We start from the raw sequence: 24181 nt of genomic DNA, 5'->3' as shown, positions 1-24181 counted from the left end.
TCAAACTCCACTTTGTTATATTTTGGTTTTCGGTTTCATTTTCTAATGGAGTTTTATCTTCTCTGTTCTAACTCTAGCACCATGGGACTGCAAAACACTCTCATTGTGATGGCCCTCCTGCTCTCTGGTAAGCACACTTTTGGCTTTATAAAGTCCTAGGATCCTCCTACTGTCTCCCCATGAACCTGAACTGCAAGCTGGGGCTTGAGACTTGATGGGTTTTACTCAGTTTTTATTCAGCAAGACCACAAGCCAAAAAGACTTTCATGAAGAAGGAAGCATCACAATTGAGAACAGGTATCTCGGCTGATGGGGGGTTCAACCTGAGATGGAGCCCACGCCTTCTGCCATCTTACACCTGTGGTTCTAGACGCACAGAGGAGGGCAGACTGGACTGTCCAGCAGTGCCCAGGGAGCTAGGGCAAGGTCCCTATTCTGACATGCCTGAAGCTTAATTCTTTTGCTCCTCTGTTCCCATTACTGGCATTCTCACACCTTTAGGAAATGACAAACTAGCTTCTAAAAGTCTCCAGCTACCCAGCCATCACTGGTTTTCTTCTTCTGAACCTTCCCTCTCCCACCACCTCCTTCCCCCTGCCCTTCCCCCAGCTCGCACCCATAGAACATAGTTGGCACTGATTACTGGGAGGATCAAGGCACCCAGCCCTGCCACCACCTGCTTAAATGCCCCTCAGCTAATCCTATCAGCTGATTTACCATTAAGCTAAGGGGCTAAGCTTCAGGGCTTCTCACCTGCACAGCTCTTTCCAAGCCACTCCAAGACCTCAGGAGGAGCCCTAACAGTGTGGTATGGGTCTTAGGTCTTAGTAAAGTTTTCATTAGTAAGATATTTTAACCACAATAAGTTAAGACCACTGTCTCTTTCCACTGTGACCTTTTGACTTGTCTGTCACATTCTCCCCCTGTTGAGCAGCGTTGCAGTGGCCATGGGCATTTTGTTTTGTGTTCTGTATTCTTTTTCTTAAAGAGCTCTTCTCCACTCAAAATAAATTTTAGAAGTGTCAGGCCTTAGAAAACTCAGACCTTCCCTGTTTGCTGCTTTCTCTGGGTTTAGTTTCATCAGTAAACTGGGGCTGGTCGAGGTTCCTGCCACCCATCTTGGGACTGGGTGCTCTTAGTTTCTCCTGACCCATCCCCTTCTTGCTGCTGTCTTCCCCACCTTCGGCACTGAGAGGGAAGTGTCCCGGTCCTGGTGTGGGGCAGACGGAGAGGGGTAGCCCACCTGCTGTTTGGCTGCAGCAGAGCACAGGCTGCCTCTAGCTAATTAGACTAGCCATGAGCTCACCTCCTCCCAGTGGCCACACATAAGGCCCTTGGCCACTGACCTCGTCCCTGCTGTGGTTGGCAAAGAATCAGGCTACGAGGGAAAGATTCTCCCTCAGATTGATGCTGGCTGAGACAGGCTTTTGGGGATGTGCTTTCTGCTTAGCACCCTGGAGCTTGCTGTGTCTGTGCTATAGACGTGTTACCTGATCTACAGATGGGCTAACTGATCACTGAATTAGGTCATAATACCAGCTTTCACCTCCCAGGGCCAATATGATTTGCTATTTTAACTCTTGGGAAGGCAGAAGTTATGTGTGAGCAGGAGCGGAGAGAAAGGGGTTGAAGCAAAGCTTTGGAGAACATTATCCAGCAAGAACCTCTTCCCATCCCAGTTCTAATTTTTTTATTTGGCAAGCACACAGATGTAGCACTTACAAAACTTTGTGCCAGATACTGTTCTAGGCATTTTATAGATATTAACTAATTTAAACATCATCATAACTCTGCTTTAGTTCTTGTTATGATTCCCTATTTTACAAATGTACAAACTAAAGCCCAGAGAGGTTAAGTAATTTGCTTAAGACAACATTGCTAATAAGTCGCAGAGCTTGAATTCATACCCAGCAGTATAGACGCAGCATCTGTTCACTTCACCTTGACATGATGCTACTTCTCCTAACTCTTGCTAGAGAACTCTCCATAGTAGTAGGATTTGTCCCTTGGGCACCCAGACAAGTTTGATAGACCATGTGGCTTGTGCCTCAGTCAAGTTCACAAGTTTCCCATCAAATACATCCTCCAAGTTCCCCGCAGTCAATACCTTAGCTCTCCCTACAGCTTGGGCCCTGGTCTTTCTCATATAGTGACCAGCCCAGGTCTTATGACTTGGGAGAGAAGAAAGAAAAATGGCCTGAAAACAAATTTTCAGAAAAGTCTGAATTGAGATACCATTCACCCCTCCTCCTCCTAAACTTTCTGACTCTGCCCATGGAAAGTGAGAATAAAACTGAAAAACCTTACCAAAATTGAGTCCAGGTGTCACTTTTGTCCTGCTTTGCATTTGAAACTGCTTGGACACTTCCTAACTTCTGAAAATTTTAATACTGAAATTTTAAAAATAACTCCCCCAAATGGAAGTTCCCCAAATTTAAGCTTTATGGTGATGAGAGAATGAATGCTGCTGCTGCTGCTGAGTCGCTTCAGTCGTGTCCGACTCTGTGCGACCCCATAGACGGCAGCCCACCAGGCTCCGCCGTCCCTGGGATTCTCCAGGCAAGAATACTGGAGTGGTTTGCCAGTTCCTTCTCCAGTGCATGAAAGGGAAAAGTGAAAGTGAAGTCGCTCAGTCGTGTCCGACTCTTAGCGACCCCATGGACTGTAGCCTACCAGGCTCCTCCGTCCATGGGATTTTCCAGGCAAGAGTACTGGAGTGGGGTGCCATTGCCTTCTCCGGAGAGAATGAATAGTGGTTATATTATTGGCAGTACAAATTTAAAGTGGGATGGAAGACAATGACACTTGATTAGAAGACAACATTGCCAGTACTTCACATGGGACTAAAAATAGCAACAACAACAAAAGAAATTTCATTCTTATGTAAAGAATGAAAAGGAATCCATCTGAATCTCATCTTTCTTCTCAGGGCACATCTCTGCTTACTGGGCTGGTGAGCAGTGACCTGCTCATAGGCAGGCATCCAAAGGGAGAAAGGGGATGCAATTGACCCAGCAAAAATACGAGGCTGAATAATTCATTTGACAGCAGATATAAAACAATGCAGTGAAATAATTCTGTTTCTCCTTTTCTCCCTAATATGTTTTGTGTCTTCCCCTAGTCATGGAAATCAGACAATGTATTTGCTGACTCTGCCCATGAGGCAAAAATTGGATGAGAGTTTGAAAGGGCAAGAAGGCAGCCTTCTTGCAGAATTAGATTATAATTTGTGTTTATATTATAATTTGTGTTTATTAGATTATAATTTATGTTTATAAAGCTAATGGAATGTTGAGCTGCCACTAGCAAAGGTACCTCTAACTGTCCAGCTCTATTTGCTGCTATCCCAGCACCTCCAGTAATACTTAAATCTGGAGTCAGAGTGGTATTTGGGAAATCAATAGTTCACACATTAGGAGGAAGTTTCTTCTTAGTTTGACTTCTGAAGGATGCTCTCTTATTGTCTGGAGGTTCTCTAGGTCCTAGGGCCTCTCATTTCTCTTGAACAATACTTCTGGTTGAACAATTAACATACCAGGAATAGTTGGGGGTTGTTCCTTCACTTTTAAGATTTACATAAAATTGGCTCAAACCTTCGTTTTGTATCTATTGTTTCTCCTCTCCCGGATTTTTCCAGGTTCCTATATGGGTGATTGCATGTTTATATGGTTACTTTGACTCCCACTTCCTGTTGCTGTTGATAGTAGTCACTATTTCAGACCTAATTCCCAAATTCCCAAAGAAGTGTCATGGAGCCTCATGGTTCTCCTTTTGGAGTCACTCCTTTAAAATTAAGGTACTGTTTCAGGGGTCTTTGAAATACATTTATGCTTCCCAGTAAGGAGTATCTTACTTCTGAAGTAGTGGATCATTTTAATGTTTAGTAGGTTCCAGAGAGAATGAGCTGTCTGACAAGTTAATTTAGTGGAAGATAGTCACTGAATAGGGTAAGTATAGGGTTGATTGGGAGCAGGGGTGATATTTGTAGGGAACAGAGAGGCTCCAATGGCAAACAAACTACTTTGGGAAGAGGCAAGAGTTTGAGAGACTGTGGCTTGTTTTTCCTTTGTGAGAGATCTTAATACCATCTCCAAAGTATGCAACTCAGGATTTCAGTCCCCTCAGTACTGTTGAGATTTACGGAAACAAAAACACCTGTAGCCCTGCCTTTATAGCCATTGCCAGCCGTAGGGCCAAATTCCAGGACCTCAAAATTACAAAAAACTCTTTCAACATCCTCTAATAGTATTTACCCATTCTTGGTTTCGTTTTTACTTTCTTTCATTCCTTCTGCCTGTAGATATCTCTATTAAAAAGTGTTCAGCTCCCTGTACTATTTAAAAATCACTTCTCCAGTCCTTACAATAACGTAACAGGCAAGTGAGTAAAAATAGTTACGTATAGTTGTGACCACAATATATATGCAAAGCCCTGAATTGTGTTGTTTCATACACACTTTCTCAAGTTTCTCAAGTTTCTTTTCATTTTTATAATTTTTGAAACTGTTTTAGTCCAGTGAGTCGAAATGCTGTAATTTGCTTTATTTGTATGTGTGTGTTTTATTCATTCAGAAGTAATTGCCTGCATTGTCTTCTTTGGTTTATGGTTGCTGAGGAGTTTTCATTCTAATTGTCATTGTTTTATAGGTGTTCTTTCTTCATTTTTTTTTAAAGAATGAAAGATTCACTTCTTCTTTGTAAATTTGAAAAAGTATTTGATGTTTTTTGTTTAGCAGTTTCACCACACAATATATCTAGGTGCAGATTTGTTGTCATTTATCTTAATTTATTGTCATGGTACTGAGAATGCATTTCTGATCTACGGACTTGTGTCTCTTTCAGTTTTGTATAATCACAATCTTTATCTCTTTAAATATTGTTTCTCTACCATTCCTCCCATTCTCTTCTTTTAGGAACTACTAGTACTTCTCAGACTAGCTCCTCTGGACTCTTAACCTGTTTTTCCACATTTTCATTTCTTTCTCTCTCTGTGCAGTAGAGCACTCAAGGATCAAGTGGATCAGCACAGACATGGGGATCTTCAGACTGTTGACGGAGCTCTGATCAAAAGGCTCCAGCAGTTTTATGGACCCTGGGGAGAGGTGGAAAGGAAGGATGAGGGGGAAGGGCTCAGAATGGAAATACTGAGTCTGCTGGGGAAAAGTAAGCCAGCAAGGCGAAAATGTCTCCAAACATAAGGCAGCCTCAGCAGAGGCATCTTAAGAAGACCTCTGCCCGAGGCCCCAAATAAAGAAACTGCAAAACAAAGGTGCCTGGGCTATAGATACAAATGTGTGAAAGAGTGTGACTGGTCGGTGAAGGGGGCAAATCCTTGACTGCAGCTCCCTTCCAAGACTGCGATGCTTTCTTGGCTGTGCAAAAAGACTGAAGTGGTGAGGCCTTGAGATACAGTGTGCCTAGCTTTTTGGAGGAATGACAAGGAAGCCAGTATGGCTGGGGCAGAGTAAGTGAAGGGAAGACGTCTGAAAGGTACCAGGGATCAGCTTACATAAGACTTCATAGGTCACAGGAAGGATTGGGGTATAGTTCTCAGTGTGATGGGAAAGGATTTGGATATAATTTTCAGAGTGATGAGAACTCATCAGAGACTTTTGAACAGGAGGGTTATACTACCTGAGATGCATTTTTAAGGATCAATTGGGCTTAAGGAATTAGATTTGGGAACAAGGGTAGAAGTAGGGAGATAAGTTAGGAGACAATTGCAATTATCCAATCAAAAGGTAGTGGAGGTTTGACCTAGGGTACTATCTGCAGATACAGTGAGAAATATTCCAATTCATAACATATCCCAATGAGGTGGGAGAATTTATGGAGTGGTGGTAGGAGAAAGAATAAGATGAAAAGATAAAAGGTGGTGGCCACAAGGTAAGATGCTTGCTATCGAGAGTTTTTAGGAGGTGAGGTGATAACAATAAGATCTGAATTCTGGTCCAGGGAGGAGATGGCTGGGGTAGAGAGGACAAGATACTGGAGGAAAAGAGGACAAGAAAGAGAGAGGTTGGGCATTGTGTGCAAGGGGCTGAAATTGCCTAGACAAAGGCAGTGATGGGGAAGCTAGGTGCTCAGATCTTCAGTGAATAAGGGGGTGCCTAAGACAAGACGGATAACAACAGCTATGAGGGGCAGTGGGTGGTATAATCTGATGGCTTGGACTTTCCAGGAGCTGAGTTTTTTGACATGTAATGATATGTTTTACATTTTATCTTATATGATACTTCATATATTTTAATAGATCACATTTCATATAATATATAGTATAGTTATATATTTTATAAAATATACAGATATTATATACCTATAATATATATACATAACTGTGTATGTATTTATATCTATAGTGGATCCACGGTGAGCCTGAGATCAAAGCAAAGCTAGTCTTAACAGAAATATCATCTCAGCCATGAAAACTCTTGGAGAGCCATCCCTGCCCTAGTCACTACTTAAGGGGTGATGAGAAAAAATTGACCAGGATGTCAGAGTTTGGGAAAGAATGGAGTTTCAAGAAGGAGAGACAGCCAACAGTGCGGTGTTCAACATTGTGGTCAGATAAGATAAGGTCTAAAAAGCGTTCTGTATTTAACAATGGGGGGAAGCCACTGACAACATTTGCCAGGGGCGTTTCATCAGTGAGGTGGAGACAGAGGCAGAGGTGGAGACAGCAATCACCGCTTAGTCTTTCAGAAAGTTAACTCTAAGAGAAAGAGAAACTACAAGCAGTAGCAGAGGGTACTGCTGAAGTAACTGCTGGGAGGAAGGGAGAGGGTTTACCAAGTAGAGTGAGCAGCCCAGAAGGCCAAGTTAAGTGAACTAGAGACAAGTGATTTGTAATGCCACCAGTCTAATCCATTGAATAATTTTCTCCAGGAGTGTTCAAACATTCAGTCGTGAGAACAGATATGTAGACCAAAAGTAGATTGTTCTTGGAATGAAATCTGCAGAAAAGGGCAAGTGTATGGAAGTTGCTTGCAAAGGAATGATTGAAAAAATATACTATTGCTGCACTATCCAATATGATAGCCACTAGCCACATGTGGCTATTTAAATTTAAATTAGCTAAAATTAAGTAAGATGAAAATTAAATATCTTATCATACTAGCTACCTATTAAGAGACTGCTTTTGGAAAGCACTGCATTATGGGTATAGACTGGATAGAGTTGAAGTCATGAGGAAGTTGAGGAACAGATGAAGGTAATCAAGAGCAAATCTTGGAAGATGATATCTTGCAGACAGAGATTGGTACATTGAGGTTTAGGATTCTAGGGACAGAGATGTTCTTAGCAATAAGATTTAGGATTATATCACGGGAAAGGAGTTGCTGAAATAGCCTGAGGATGAAGATCTTTGAAGTGGCAAAGATCAAAGAACTGAGACATGGTTGTTGGTAAACTTATCCATGCCAAAGCCACCTTTGATATTTGATAGGAACAATTGATTGGAAAGAAAGACCTTGCATCTAATGCCAAACATCTTCAGTGAGTAAGGAAGTAGTGACAAATGATTAGTAGCTAACAGCAGTGAAAGAGGAGAACACCTCAAAGGGGGAAGAGTGTTACTAAAGGTCCCTGTAAAGTGTAATTGCTTGTAATTGTAAACAAGCAATGGCTGGGGGCAAAAGCACAACCTTACGGGAAACATTTGATGAAGAGGCTGAAGACATAAAAGAGTTTATTACAATGGAATGACACTGGTAGAGCTTTGGAGGAAGTTTAGTAAAAGAAGGGAAATTCATGAGTACAGATAAGCATAGTAATATGAGGAAGAGATGACCTAAAATACATAAGATATGCATTTGGGTAGTAGCTGGGGAAAACTGAAGTCCTGGGTGGAGTCAGAGATCTCACAAGTTTAGACGACTACAGTTTCTGTGTGACAGCCAAACAGTATTTTGGTAATAAAGTCCTCAGCTAATAAAGTGGACTTTATCAGCAATGTCTTCCTGATAAAGACATTTTTGAAAGAAATGTCTCCAGCTGATTTGGGAGGTGTCTAGATGGATTCTTGAGTGACCATCTCCTAACATCTTCATGTGCTAAGTGCTAAGTCACTGGAGTCGTGCAACTCTTTGAGACTCTATGGACTGTAGCCCGCCAGGCTTCTCTGTCTAGGGGATTTTTCAGGCAAGAAAACTGGAGCGGATTGCCATTTCCTCCTCCCTTATGTCTCCTGCACTGGCAGGGAAGGGATCTTCCTGATCCAGGGATCCCTTATGTCTCCAGCACTGGCAGGTGGGTTCTTTACCACTAGCACCACCTGGGAAGCCTGTTATAACTAGACCCAGACCATTTCTATGACTCAAGTGCCAGGGAAGAGAGAGAATCTCAATGTTTAACCTCCAGGGGAGCCCAGTGAGTACAGTAGCTGGGTGGCCTTAAGTTTAGGGTCATAACAGGGGAAGCCTGAAGCCACTTAGAGAGTGCAGACTTTGAGCTAAATCTTCCCTGTATCATCAGAGAAGTGATTAGCATGCATAGCTCTGAGTTAAACCATGGAAGCCAGTGGTTGGTGGGGAACTATGGAGTCTAAGTTGTGAAATACTTTCAGTTCCACTCAAAAGGGACTTCAGAGTGATTTCCACTCCAGGGTGAAGAGACAAGTTCTGGGGAGGGATGGGTGGAAATAGATTTTTCCTGTTTCATCATCACTCTTTTCCACTGGAGACAGAGATAAAAATACTCTACTGCAGCTTTTCAAACTGGAGGTCTATTAAAAATGCAGATTCTGACTCAGAAGGTCTGGAGTAGGGCTAGAGATACTGCATTTCTGACAGCCCCTGAGTGACGCTGATGCCTTTAGAACACAGACCACACTTTCGGTTGGTTGTTAGATGAGAGGGGAGCGGTTGGATGGGTGGAAGAAAAATTCCTTCTTATCTTTGAGAGAGGGAGCCTGGGTCATGGACCCGTCTGTCCGTGGAGAGAGCAGGCGGGCAGGAGAAGAGGTACTGTGAGGCTGTGTAGAGATGCAACCCTAAATCAGGAAGACAGAAGAAGCCAGAGGCAAAGTAATTTCCAGGCTAGAGGCACAACTGACTGCTGAGTAATAATATACCGTGTCAGTTAACTGACAGAATTTTCAGCTATGTATTTGGTTTCTCTACTAGGTCATCTGCTCTATATCATATGGCAAATTTGTGATAAAACTAGCGAGTTTCCCCAGAGATAGTTGCTAGAAGCTTTTACAGTAGGTGGCACCCTTAGATTATCATTCAGAGTTTAGCAAAGGAACAGCATTATCCCAGGAGTGCCCGGTAAGGTGGTTACTGAACATAGAAAGTCTTCAAGTCCCCCTTTCACCGTTCCAAGTACCCAGGTAGATTTTCCCACCTCCCTCCAATATGGGAATGCATGCTGTACAGAGACTGTACTTTATACTTTCAAGGGCTTCACAGTGTTCTAGTATTCTTGCCTGGAGAATCCCAGGGATGGCGGAGCCTGGTGGCCTGCCATCTATGGGGTCGCACAGAGTCGGACACGACTGAAGTGACTTAGCAGCACCAGTGAATATAATTCAACAAGCAGTAATTCAAACTTGTGCTGATTCTCGCTGATGCCTAGAGTTCCTTCCCATAGAGTTCAAGACTGCCTCAACCCCCTCCTTGCTTATCCATTCTCACTGGGCTACTCTGCACAAACTTTGGTTTTGCCAAGTGCATATCACTAATATTTCTCTTTTAGAAAGAAAAACCCATTTCTCTTAAGAAGAGAAACCCATTAATCATATCAATTTAAGTTCTCCTACCACCACCCAAGAACACCCCAAGTAACATCTCTCATCTCCCTCACCAACCTACCTCTCCTTTCCTCCTTAATGTCAACATCCCTTTACTGAAGTCCGGAATGATGAAGCTTAGTTAGAACCCATCCCAATTCCCTTCCCAAAGTGGCATCTAACTTCATGTTAACTAAGAAACAGCATTTCGCCACCTAACCCTGCACTTCTCACTCACCACAACTTAATTTCTTGGCAAGTTTCAAGTAATTCTGTGATCCAGAATAAATCCTACAAACACTCTATAATCCATTGCATTTAAGGAGTTATGTGGCCCAAATATAAACCCCAACATGCCCTCGGGAATGAAAGCCTTTCTCTGAACTCTCCCAGCACATTCTCTAGGGTTTGAAAAAGTTTCCAAAAGCAAATGCATGCATGCTGTCCGAGAGCAAGTTTGTGGTACCTGGGGATTCCCCAATACTCCAAAAGTACATCCTCACCTTCCCACTTATGATTCATTTCCAGCATTTCATTCATGTACCTAAAATGGTCTTTGACCACCACAATCCCAAAACAACCATCATATTTGCCCAGTTCTCTTTCTGATCTCTGAAAGAGCTTGGAGAGGTTACAGAATAGAGGCCTTGGTTGACCATTTGTGTCATTTCCAAACTGTTTTATATCCTTGAAAGAGCTGGCTGTGGGAGAAGCAGTCTTGAAGGAAGCTCTATAAAAGGAACTATTTGAATTTTAAAGATGTTATTCACTGTGATCCCCAGCTACAAGGCATAATGAAAGGAAGGCTATCACATTTGTTACCATGGTCAGAAATCTTTTCTCCATAGCAGGCCAAGGAATTAGGGAATAGGGAAGGGAGGGGGAAACTTTCAGTCATGGTGAAGAAGTACTGGAGCCTATAACAGCTACAGTGGAAAGAATTAATATTCAGATTATAGGAAGGTAACCAGTGGGTGAATGAGTTATATAACTCTGCTGGCTTTTCCTGTTCTGGCATTTAAATTCACAGAACCACAGTACTGGAAGAAACGGTAGAATGTTTAGTCCACCCATTCATTAAACAGATAAGAAAACCAAGCCCCATAGGAGCTGCAGTTTGTGCAAAGCCAACCAGTTAGCAGAAGAGTGAAGACAAAAACCCCTTTCTTTCTCCACATACCAGTGTGTATGCACTGTTCCAGAGTTTAATGTCTACCTCTTCGAGATCATTACTGAGAAGATAGCAACTGGGTATTGTATAAAGAGCAATGGAGTCTCTGGGGGTTTTATTTTTCCCTCTCGTTTCTTCTTCCCCAGTGTCCACCATTCCTTTTTCAGGTGCTGCTTCCTTGAAAAGTCATGCCTTCTTCAACGAGACTGGAGAACTGCCATGCCACTTTCCAAACACTCAAAACCTCAGCCTGGATGAACTGGTGATCTTTTGGCAGGATCAGAATAAGCTGGTTCTCTATGAGCTCTTCAAAGGCCAAGAGAAGCCAAATAATGTCCATCCCAAGTATATAGGCCGCACAAGCTTTGACCAGGACAGTTGGACCTTGCGACTCCACAATGTTCAAATCAAAGACACAGGCTCGTATCAATGTTTCATCCATCATAGAAGGCCCCAAGGACTGATTTCCATCCACCAGATGAGTTCTGACCTGATAGTGTTGGGTATGTAGTCAACGGTGTGTTCAGATCCCAGGCCTTCTCAGATGAGACTGCAATAGGTGGGGAAGGGGGTACCTCAAGAGAGAGGCAGAGGAGAGCCAATTCTGGGATGCCCACCTGAGGGGAATGCAGGGCTTGGGAGTAGGGAACTAAAAATCCTTTGTACTTTTTATGGCTTACTTCTGAAGGATCTGTAAGAATCTGCTTTGGGGACCAGCTAGAGCTAACTAAGCCGAGGTAATGCAGCTAAGTGAAAACCATGGGTGATTTGGACATTATTAGGTTTATATGAACCATATAGGTCTCTAATCTCTTTTACATTCATTTTTTCTTTTAGTCCAAGATTTCTCACCCACTAAATCTTTGCCTGGATTTCTTTGCAAGGGTGACAGCTGGCTAATTGGGGATTTCCCTTCAGTCTCCTGGAGGTTGCTTACAACTTGCCTGTTGCCCAATCATGAGCCCAGAAGACAAGAGGAAAATAACCTAAGGCACATAATTCAAAAGCTGACAAACCAGCTCCTCTATTTTTCCAGGCCTTGAAAAAACCTAAATGTCACTACAGAATTTTTAAAATTAAAACACAGTAAAATTAATCATTTTTATCTTGGTGTATAGTTCTATTAATTTGAACTTAGGTACAGATGTACGTAACCAGCAATACAAACAAAGTGAAAGTGTTAGTCGTTCAGTTGTGTTCGACTCTTTGTGAACCCTTGGACTGTAGCCCACCAGACTCTTCTGTCCATGGGATTCTCTGGACAAGAATACTGGAGTGGGTTGCCATTTCCTTCTCCTGGGGATCTTCCTGACCCAGGGATCTAATCTGGGTCTCCTGCATTGCAGGCAGATTCTTGATCATCTGAGCCACCAGAGGTCAGTAACCAGCAATATAAACAGGATACAAATCATTTTCAGCACCCTAAAAAAAAATTTCTCCATGCTATGCCCTTCTAACCATACCCTCTCTATACCCATAACCCCTGTTTTGCATCCTATAGACTTATCTTTTGTGACTGTCACATAAATGAAGTCATACAGTATGTAATCTTTTAAGACCAGCTTCTTTTATTTAACATAATGCCTTTGAGAGTCATCCAAGTTGTCACATGTATCAAAAGTCTGTTCCTTGTTACTATGAATAGTAACATTTTTGTTTATCCATTCAACCCATGGAAAGACATTGGGTTGTTTTCAGTTTGGGGCTATTATGAATAGAACTGCTATAAACATTCATGTACAAGTTTTTGTGTAAATCTCTATCTGGATAGATACCCAGGTGCGGAATTACTAGATCCAGAATAACTATTGTTAATGAGGTTTAAAGTAGGCAACACCTTGGCAATCTACCTTCTATTGCCACATCACATACAAGCAGAATACTTAAGTAGTGGTTTGATATAGCAAAACTTGTAAAGATAGCACACAAATCACTGAAATTATAGAAACAATATACTCAACTATGAGTTAGTATGTAGAACCTGCACAGTACCTAGTGATTACAGAAGGAGAGTAAGGGATTTGGCTGGCAGAAGGGGCTAGACTTCCTGTGGCTCAGAGAGCACCTCCTTGATTAGGGTAAGCAGGAAGCATGGTGGCCCCAAACTCCATTCCTGAAAATAAATGTGGAATCATTATGTGGCTCTCACCATGGGCCAAGGCCCACAATTTACACACCCTAAGGCTGCCAAGCATACTCCCAATGAGTTCCCAGGGTACCTAGTTATCTGCTATTCCATTCCAGATACATCAAATTTAAACTGATTTCTTTCTTTCTTTTTTTGTATCTCTATTCTGCTTTCAGCTAACTTCAGTCAACCAGAAATAGGTCTAATTTCTAACCAAACAGAAAAGTCTAACATCATCAATTTGACCTGCTCATCTACACAAGGTTACCCAGAACCTCAGAGGATGTATGTGCGGCTACAAACTAAAAATTCAACTACCACCTATGATGCTGTCATGAAAAAATCTCAAAATAATATCACAGAACTATACAATGTTTCTATCAGCGTGTCTTTTCCCATCCCTTCTGAAACAAATGTGAGCATCTTCTGTGTCCTGCAACTTGAGCCAACGAAGATACTTTTATCCCCACCTTGCAATATAGGTAAGCCTGCTTCTCCAGACTGTTCTTTTTATCAGGTATAATACACAGATGGGTAAGGCAGATCATCTAATGTCCCCTGCTTGCCAGGAAGCCTCCAACTGGGCCATTTTAGGATACTGTAAGGAAGGACCTAGACAGAGAGTTCCTGTTTCATCTGACTGTTACAAGGTACAGGAGGCTATGAACCTATGGTGCACTTGAGGACGCATATTCTTAGCCCTGACACTGGCCTGGTGTTTTGGACTGCCTTTTGTTAGAAGATTTTGAAGTTTAGGTCAGAAAATGCAGCATTTCTCCAGGCTAGAATTCTCTCATTCATTAAAATACACCCATGTGCATACATACATGTTATGAATACAGGACCATTCTAGACATTGTTGGTGGCAGAGGAGAAAACCAAAAGGTATAAAACATACTCTCTGCTCTCAGGGACCTTCTCATAGAACCAGAACCCATGATGTACACGCACGGTAAACTGGATTTAAAAAGACTGAATTGAAATCTTAATTATATCCTATGGAAATATACAACTAAATTTAAAAACAAGAGTGACTGACAATAAGATTTACAGGCATTCAGAGATAGGCAAGTTCCTTGAGGGTCAGTGAAGGCTTCCTAAAGGAAATGGGATCTTATATTACCATAACAGAAATAACTGGGCTGAATAAGTGTGGTAAAGAGATGACAGGTACTTGTGGTGGCTTCTGAAAATTCTGAAACAGCATCCAGACTTGGGTGGTTAGAGGGCCACAATCAACTAGTAGTACCTGCTGTGGGCACAGGTAGCAGTGACCATCAGAACACATGTGTCAAGGAAACACTCAGAAGCAGAAATGTTTGTGGCATGTTGATGGTGTAGTATGGGACCAGTCCCGCTGGAGGAAAGGGATGAACTAAGCAGTGCCCACTAATAGGAGCCTGCTATCTTAAATTCCTGGCTTTGCCCTGGAATACGTCCCCATTTGAGGCTCCACTTCTGAGGAGCAGTAACTGAAAAATTCTTCTGAAATAAAGGCAGTCTGCACCCACACTGCCTTCAACACTGCTTATTCCAATCCCAACCCCTCCCCCCACCCATCTGCCTTCTGCTTGCCTTGGCCCCCTCCTCCAGCTCTGGCCCCTTGGTTTGCCCCCTCCTAAGCATCCCTCCAGTTCCTTGCTCCATCCTCTGGCTTTGATGGCTCCCCTCTCTTGATGTCTCATTGTTTAAATATAACTTGGCCTCCAGATGCATTCTATTTTTTTTGTATGTATATATATATATATATATATATATATTTTTTTTTTTTTTAATTTTGGGTGGTGCTTGATCTTTGTCGATGCACGTGGGGGCTACTCTTCCTTGCAGTGCAGGGGTTCTAGGCACATGGGCTTCAGTTGTGGCATGCGGCCCCTAGAGTGGGGACTCAGTAGTTATGGCACATGGGCTTAGTTGCTCCGAGGCGTGTGGAATCTTCCTGCACCAGGAATCAAACCCATGTCCCTTGCGTTGGCAGGCGGATTCTTAACCACTGTATCCCCAGGGAAGTCCCCTTGGATGTATTCCTATGGACAGCCCCTGGGGCCCACCCCCACCAGCCAGCTTAGCTGTACCAGTACGCCAGTCCTCTCTCCTGATGCTGATTTCCTTCCGATCACCTCTGACTCTTAACAGTTAAGTAAATGGCATGGTTACCCTGCCTGTCCTGGTTGCTTCTACTATAGCCTCTTTGGGGCTGATAGAAGCCTCTCCCACACTGTCCTGAGATTTAGCAACTTCTTGGAGCTGCCACCATCACCACAGATGAAATACCCTGCAGTTCTCTGCCATGACTCCCACAGGTACAGCGCCCTTCTAACTACAGCCTCATCATGGCTCACCTTTCTGCTGCTTCTCAACTGCTACCAAAATGTTTCTCACTGCCACCATCTTTAGAAATGTTTCAGCTCCAGCTGCCTCAGGAAGATGGGGCTTGCCTCTCTGGGTCCCTGTTCTCTGGCTAGATCAGAGATAGGTTAGGCCCCACATCAAGGAACATTTTTGGGGTATCCAAAGGTGGCAGTCTCCATGACAACAAGTATTACCCTCCTTTACTGGGATGCCAGACAGGCTCAAGTGAGGTTAAACTGGGACAGACTCAAAAAGTATTGAATGTGACCTGCAGTGCCAACAACTCCTTTTCTTAAGATCCCAGGAACACGGTGTGGGTCCACAAACTGCCCCTAAGCTAATGGGAGGTCAACTGGTCCTAGTCTCCTGTTATTTGAGATTAACTACCAGACCCGTTCTCATAAATGTCTATAAAATGGGCCACTCAGCTCTATTTCTCCCTCCCAAAGCCTATTTTACTAACTTCTTGGAAATTTAGGCATCCATGAGCAAGGAAGTAAGTCCTGATTTCTCAGGAGCTGATTTCGACCCTGATTCCTCAGGGCATTAAGAAATATCAAAGGTTTACCAGTAGGTGGGACATGTTGAAAGCCATGTTGAGAAAGTCCACTGTGACATCGGGGGAAAAACAAATAAATGTGGAGACTGAAGGCCTGTGAGGAGGCTGTTATGTTTGTCTGGGTGAGAAGTGTCTGGAGCCTGATACTCAGATGATATTGGACAGAGGACTTATTCTAAGGGAAAATTCAGGACCGTGGAGGGGGTTGAGGAAGCAGGATGCTGCCCAGCTGACTGTACCTTCAGAGCCTCAGTGCACGTACATTGCCCAGATTCCACAACCAAGGGCCAAGTTGACTCTCTTCTAGATCAGGGTCATTGTCATCCCAGCCTCTGGGAAGGGAAGGCAAGTCAGCTAGTCCAGGCAATGGATCAGAGTCACTGGCTTGGTTCTCAGTCAGCTGCTGAGGCCCTGAGACTGGGATTCTCTATGGCCCAAATCATGTGAGTTTCAGGCTCTTCTGGCAGTAGAGCCCTGAGGAGATGCTGGCATGTAAAGAAAGAGAAGAGCAGTAATTATAAAACTTTTATAATCAACCTTCCTGGCTGATTGCAAACTTGGGTTCATTTTTAGATGCAAAGTCACCTGTGCCAAGCCCCCCTGTCCCAGACCACATCCTCTGGATTGCAGCTCTACTTATAACAGTGGTCATTGTGTGTGGGACGGTGTTTCTAAAACGAAAGAAAAGGAAGAAGCAGCAGCCTGGCCCCTCTAATGAATGTGGTGAGTCAGTGCTTGTCCTCTCTGCAGATTGCCACTTTGCAGCTGTTTCCTGATCAGCTGCCTTCTGGAGCTCCCTGGCTGAGCCCAGGCTGGCAAAGAGTCAGCAAGTTTTTGGAGAAAAAGGTTCTCCCAGGGTATAGAGCCCATACAGATGGGAGTAAGAGCCGATAAGGTGGCTCTGGGTTCCCAGGAAAGGCAACATTTCTAACCTGAGGTTTACAAATGTACTCCTCATTTCCAGACAAAGATAATTATTCCTTGGTTTACCTACTTCATGAGGTCACTGTGAGAATTCAACGAAAGAAAAGGGTGAAAACACTCCTAAACATTCATGATTATGGACCTGATGGTGTTCAAGCAAGGATGTTTGGTGGGAGAAGGGGAGGATTAGGTGACCATAAGATTTTCCTTCTCACCTATTAAAAGTCTTGGTTTCCTAAGAAGTAAGTTAGATGAATTATGCCCCACTGACTTTAAAATATAATATCAATTCTTAATGATTACCAAGTATGACATATCCATTACCACATACACTGAACATAAAAATCACCTAAAGTTCCACTAGTAAGAAAAAAAAAATGATTACGCAGACAACATTTTAGTGTGTATCTTCCAGATTTTTCTATATATTAATCTGTTATTTTTCCACAAATGGGATAGTATTATGAGGACTGTTTTTCACAGTTTGGATAAGGTAACATACTGTTTTCAAACTGTTTTATATTAAACGTAGGAAGAAAATTTTTAGTGCCACTAAGTATTATTCTGTAGCATCACTTAAAATGTCTCCAACATACTCCATTATGTGGATACACCTTAATTGATTTAACTAAGTCCTTTCTGTTGGACATTTGGGTTGCTCCTATAGGTTTTCTATTGTAAACAACACTGCATCGAGTAGCCTCCTCATTGACTTCTGTTGTAAAAACGTCCTATGTTTAATGTGGGCAAAGTGGTCCCTGCCTTTATAAGAATTCCATGCCTGTTTGTGATTAGGGCTGATTTGGATGATGTTGTAAGATAAAGTTGGACTTTATCTCGCTAATTGCCTCCAGTAAAAGTTTGGTTGGTGCTAATAATTAAGGTAAAACCTCCTCACTCATTTATGGTAAAAAGCACAAGATAAGTAATGCTTCTGGTCAGCATCTTAAGATTTCAGGTACAGATTTTAAGAAAATAAATAGATGACATTAGTAGTCATTCATTTCATCCTATTGTATTCCAAAAACAGTAAATTTGGGAGTGATAATCCAGTTTCAATACATTGACACAAAGCATATGGCAGAGCCATTCAAACTGCCAAAGCACAGGGCGTACTGAGAGATTTCTGTGATATAAAAGTGTAAAATTCACAGCACAGGGTCAGATTACAGATGTATCATATTTGTCCAGGCTTTGACTTTTCAAAGCGAGAGTTTTTAACTTCAATTTCTCCCTCAATCTCATTGCCATTTAGATTTAGGTAAATGTGCAGATGCAACCTTCTGCTTGGAAATAAGTTGTTTCCTAAATTTGCTCTTGCATTGGAATGATTCGCTTATGCAGGCTTCCCAGGTGGCTCAGTGGTAAAAATCCACCTGCCAGTGCAGAAGACACAGGAGATACGAGTTCGACCCCTGGGTCAGGAAGGTTGCCTGCAAGAGGAAATGTCCGAGAAAAATCCCACAGACAGAGGAGCCTGGCCAGCTACAGTCCATAGGATCACAAAGAGTTGGTCATGATTTACTGACTGAGAACCCACACACAATTATCTTACAAATGAAACAAAGCAAAGGGATGGAGGAAAGGCAAGTAAAAATGTTTCTTCCCCTAATAAGCAGTCAGGAAAATTCAGGAGACTAGATAAGGAAAATAAAGGGGATGTGTCTGTACACATGAGAGTGTTGGAAGGATGTTCAAGAAGCTATCTGTTGCATTTGAGATGGTCAGATTGAGATACAGAGTGTTAACAGGCAGAAAACCACAAGACAGAGCATAGTACGTATACAAGCCTCTCAAGAATATGACCGAGAGTACTGGTAGGAAACATTGTCTGGTCAGATAGTCACCTGTGCCAGCAAATTTGGTCAAAGAGAATAGCCTTGATATCACTGGAGAAGGGAGAGGTACTAAGAAACTGGGCCACATAGATAGGAAGTGTCTGTAAAAGTGGGTTCTATAACTTTAGCAATGTCTTCACTTGCTTGTGGATACCCTTGGCATTGGCTGTATGAGAGGCAGAATAATGCCACCAACAAGATATCCATCTCATATACCCCAGAATCTATAATAAGTTATCTTACATGGAAAAAGAGATTTTTCATATATGATTAATATACTGACTTTAAAACGATGGGATTATCCTGGATTATCCAGGTAGACCCAATCTAATCATGTGAGTCAGAGAACCTTTCCCATCTGGATTAGAAACATAAAATGGAAGGAGAGAGCCAAAGCTTGAGACAAGCTCAACCCACGATTGCTGCTCTTGAAGACAGTGGAAGGGGCCCTGAGCCAAGAAATGTGGATGGCCTCTAGAAACTGGAAACAGTCCTCAGCTGGCCATGAAAGCAAGCAAGGAAATGGGAATCTCAGTCCACAAGGGACAAAATTCTGCCAATAAATATGGAAACAATCGTGACCTATCCACAGAGAAACAAGCTTACTGATGAGTAGAAATGTCTCCAACAAGGCAGCTTCCTCCTAACCCAATATTCCTTTTCTCAGAGTACACAGCTCTCCAACTAACTAACTTGGTGTCAAAAGTCCTTTCCGGTGTTTGGTTGGTAATTTCAGTTTTTCTCTTTCTTGGCCATATATATTTACCCTTTTTAGTACACAGCTCTCCAACTAACTAACTTGGTGTCAAAAGTCCTTTCCGGTGTTTGGTTGGTAATTTCAGTTTTTCTCTTTCTTGGCCATATATATTTACCCTTTTTAGGTTGTTAAATGAATAAAAGGGAAAGGCCATGGTTGTTCTAGCTGGTTTCTTATCCCTCTTCTCTATTTTTGTTTTGTCAAATAGGGCAGTGAAGGCATGAGAAATTGCAACCTTCAATTACTGTCTTTTCTCAATCAGAAGTTACCCTGTCAGCTTACCTATTGGGGAGAAAGACTAAAATAGCTCCTCCTAAAGTTTTACTTCCTCATTTGTGTCTTGCGTGACTAAAATTTGTATTAAATAGTGCTTAGCAACCTTCAGTTTTTATAACTTGCCCCTCTCCACCAAATCTGGGACAGTCTCAGCTCTTTCAAGAATGATTTCTTAAAGGACAAATGTACTTTCCAAAATAAATCATTTTTAACCACCATTTAAACAGAAACTTTCACAGGGCTTAAAAAATGAAACCAGGCAACCTCATCACATCTATCCTTCAAAATGCTAACGTAAAAGTGAAAGTCACTCAGTCGTGTCCGACTCTTTGCAATCCCATGGACAACCCCATGGAATTCTCCAGGCCAGAATACTGGAGTGGGTAGCCTTTTCCCTTCTCCAGGGGATCTTCCCAACTCAGGGATTGAACCCAGGTCTCCTGCATTGCAGGCGAATTCTTTACCAGCTGAGCCACATCAAAATGCTGAATTTGTAATCAAATCCAAAAGTTTAGCATCCGTCTTCTTATTGCTGCTTTCACTTTAAAACAAGCCTTTTAAAAAATGGTGGTGATTTTGTCATGAGTATGAAAGGATAATATAATTATTTGTGTTAGTGTACAGATATCCTGAAGTACTATATTCAGCTATAAGCACTGTTATTTTTAAGAGAAACTTTGACAAAAATAGAACCTAACTGATTTATAAAGTATCTGGAAGATCAGTCAAATAAGAAATAACTGAAATAACTGAGAATGCTCAGCCAGGACAAAAAGCCTTGAGGAGTACACAAGTGCTGCGTTTAAATATCGAAAAACTGCCATAGGGTGCAAGATCATACTTAACTGAGGCTCTTAAGGACATCTTAATGACAAAGGTTATAAGAAGGTAGAAGGAAATAAGAGGCTTTTCTAACAATTAAAGCTCTTTTAAAATTATATAGAAGACACAGACTTCTCTTTCCTCCCAAGAAGGATTAACTGCTACAGAAATTGCCCTCCTTCAATAAACAACTAGAATCAGACAAAATGTACGTGACAACTGTTTTCAGACATTGGACAACAGGCTACAGAAACCTGTAGTCCCTAAGAGAAGGGAAAAGGCGAGGTGAGCCCTGTGATTGTCCACAACTTACTGGCTGGAGTCAGTTTCTAGGCTGCTCTGAAGGCAGGGGGAGCCCTAATACCAAACAAAACTAGAAAAAGCCATTACAAGACAAGAAAACCACACATGGCCCTTCTGAACATAGATGCCAAAATGCTCAACAAAATTAGCAAATGAAATTTAGCAATGTATTAAAATATTAGACAACGTGATTAAGTGGGATTTATTCTAATAATATAAGGTAAGTTCAACATCCAAATAACAAGCAATAAAGTTCAACAGATTAGAAAACTAAAAAGACAAATCATGGGAATACCTACCAAATACATGCCAGTAGATACAGAAAAAGCATTTGGGAAAATAATACACATTCATAATTTTTAAAAAGAAAGATAAACTCCCATAAAAGTAGGAATACTCTTGAATTGAATTTAAAGGACATCTACCAAAATCTTTTGTTAGCATTATATTTAATGATAAAAGACTGCTTTCACCTAAGATCAGGAATAAGGCAAATGTGTCACTCTCCCTGCTTTTGTTCAACATTGTGCTGAAGTCCTAGCCAGTGCTACAACTCTAGAAAAAGAAATAAAAGACATACATATTACAAAGAAAGAGGTAAAACTGTCTTGTCAGCAGGTAAGATGAGTAGGTTTATAGAAAAGCCTAAGGAATCCATTAAAAGCTATTAGAACTGATTGAGTGTAGCTAAGTTGCAGGATACAAGGTCAATACACAAAATCAATTGTTTTTCTATATACTAACAAGAAACAATTGTACATTGAAATTTTTAATACCAATTAAGGTAGTATCAAATAATATTAAAGGCTTTGGAATAAATTAAAAAAAAACAAGTACAAGATACATATATATATATATATAGTGAAAACTAAAAAAACATTACTGCTGACAGAAATCAAAGTGGATCTAAATAAATGGAGAATTATGCAATGCTCATGGTTTAGAAGACTAGCTATTAAGATACCAATTCTCTCAAATTGATATTTGGTTTCAATGCAATATCAAAATCCTGGCAGGCTCTTTAGTGGAAATTAAAAAGCTTATTCTAAAAGTAATATGGAAATGCAGTCTCTACAATTGCCAAAATAATTATGAAACATGAGAACAAAGATGGAAGACTTATACTACCAAATTTCAAGATTTATTTTACACCTATAGGAGTCAAGATGGTGTGACATTGGTGAAAGGACAGGCAAATCAACAAATGGAATAAAATAGAAGGTCAAAAAATAAACTCACATGATTTTGTCAACTGATTTTGACAAAAGGGCCAAGTTAATTCCATGCTGGAAAGATAGTTTTTTCAACAATGGTATTGGTTCAGTTAGGTATCCACATGGTAAACTGTGAAACTGGACACCCAGAAAATATCTCAAAGTGGATCATAAACCTAAAATAAGAGCTACAATTAAAAGACTTTTGAAAGAAAACATAGAAGAAGAATTTTGTGAGCTTAGGTTAGGCAAATCTTAGGACACAGTAAGCACAAATTGTATTATAAAAAGATAAGATTAGTAAACTGAACTTCATCAAAATTAAAAATTTGCCCTTTGACTTTATTAAGAAAATGAAAAGTCAAGTCACAAACTATGACAAAATGCTTGCAAAGCATACATATAATAAAGAACTTATAGGCAGAATATATAATTATGTGATACTATTCAATAAGATAATTCATATAACAACAGTCACAAAGCAAAAGATTTGAATAAATACTTCACATAAAGAGATACACAAGTGGCCAATAAGCAACAGTCACACAGTCATAATGTCATTAGTCATTGGGGAAACACAAATTCAAACCATAATGAGCTACCACCATACACCCACTAACATGGCTGAAATTAAAAAGACTGATAAATATCAGATGTTGGAGAGGATATGAAGCAAATGAAATTCTCATGTTCTTCTATACAACCCAGCAATCCTAGGTAGTTATCTATGAGAAATAAAGACATATGTCTGCACAGAGATGCACACACACACAAGTGTCCATAGCAGCTTTCTTCATAATACTGAAAACCTGGCATCCTGAATTTTCACAGTTGGTGAATGGATAAACAAATGGTGGCGTATACATACAAGGAAATATCTCTGAGCTATAGAAAGGAATGGGCTACTGGTAACATGAAACAGCATGAATAAATTTCAAAAGTATTACGCTATGTGAAAGATACTTGGCAAGAAAAGGCTACACATTATATGATCATACTTATATGAAATCCTAGAAGAAAGCAAAACTGTTGTGGCATTAAGCAGATCAGCAGTTAGAGGGGATGGGTGGGAGAAAGAAATTGATTGAAAAGGGCTAGAGGGCACTCTTCGGGCTTACATAAATGTTCTATATCTTGGTTAGAGTGGTAGTTATGTGACTGCATACATTTGTTAGACTCAGCAAAATCTGTATGGAAAATGACCGGATTTTACTGTGTATTTTATCTCAATAAAGCTGATTATTTTCAAACACACACACATAAACAGAACTGCTAAAGATAGGAAGTGTTCAAAACCATCAGGATTGTTGAAAGGACTGCTGTGGTCTCTAAATTCCTCCATGGACCCCTGGGTTAACAACACCTGCTGTAAGGATCTCAGTGGGATAATAGCACCATCACAACTGTCAACCCAGAGAAATTTTCTCCCTAAGTTGCATCAGTAGTAAGTCCATGCCATTAGTAACTCAGGCTTTGGGAGGTCTAGCTCACTAGAGATTTCCCACTTGATCATGTCCATGCAATATTGTGTATTATTTAGTAGCACCAGTTGGATAACCCAGTAAGGTGTCAACATATTCAATATTTCCTTTTCCTCCTCCTTCCAAACCTTACTTTCAGAAAAGGACTGGAAACTTTTCTCCCCATCATTAAATGTTTTCTAAAACTATATGTGGTATACCTCTCAGTAGCATTTTTATTTTAGTAAAGAATGGAGCTATAAGTAATACTTATTCCCAGTGTTAGAACTTAAGGACAATGAGCAAAAGAAGGCATTTACTTTTGAGATGAAGGAAGCTCCTTCTCAGTCCCCATGAAATTTCATCAAGGAACCATCTATTCCACATGTATGGCAACAACAATTTCTCTCTAGGTCCTAGGACTTAAGAGCCCCTTCAAACTTTCCCTCTTTTAGTATCTATGGGAAATACGTTTTCTGAAGTTGTTTTTGTCTCTTTAAGAAATCATCGAAGTGGAGGGGAAAGAGAGTGAACAGACTGAGAAAAGGTGAGTTCTGACCCTACAACATTATTGAAAGATGTACAATCCCCACAGAGTCTATAATTTAACTAGGCTTGGTATGAGACATGCTGGGACATCAGCATATA

At 41.2% G+C, this 24181-nt stretch overlaps 2 protein-coding genes across 16 annotated transcripts in view; one reads left to right on the top strand and one right to left on the bottom strand.

Annotated features, from left to right (window-relative positions):
* The window catches only part of ILDR1 (immunoglobulin like domain containing receptor 1), a 272897-nt gene that overhangs the window by 110374 nt on the left and 138342 nt on the right, over positions 1-24181 (bottom strand). The window lies entirely within an intron of this gene.
* CD86 (CD86 molecule) overlaps positions 1-24181 on the top strand; it is a 63884-nt gene that overhangs the window by 34721 nt on the left and 4982 nt on the right. For 6 of the 10 annotated variants that reach the window (XR_014077323.1, XM_081571842.1, XM_081571841.1 and 3 more), the window contains exons 2-6: positions 78-127; positions 11068-11403; positions 13205-13510; positions 16513-16662; positions 24035-24080. Coding sequence is in view for 8 of the 10 variants with exons in the window: in XM_081571842.1 (XP_081427968.1) it covers positions 78-127; positions 11068-11403; positions 13205-13510; positions 16513-16662; positions 24035-24080 (888 nt within the window). In the remaining 2 variants the exon portion in view is untranslated. The remainder of the gene's footprint in view (positions 1-77; positions 128-11067; positions 11404-13204; positions 13511-16512; positions 16663-24034; positions 24081-24181) is intronic. The other 4 variants (XR_014077324.1, XM_081571848.1, XM_081571847.1 and 1 more) reach the window with 1 other exon arrangement.

This window comes from Giraffa tippelskirchi, chromosome 2, assembly GCF_054371585.1.
Source record: "Giraffa tippelskirchi isolate mGirTip1 chromosome 2, T2T-mGirTip1v1.2.pri, whole genome shotgun sequence".
In the NCBI taxonomy this organism is placed as follows: Eukaryota; Metazoa; Chordata; class Mammalia; order Artiodactyla; family Giraffidae; genus Giraffa; species Giraffa tippelskirchi.
This window is presented reverse-complemented; position numbering and strand designations above follow the sequence as displayed.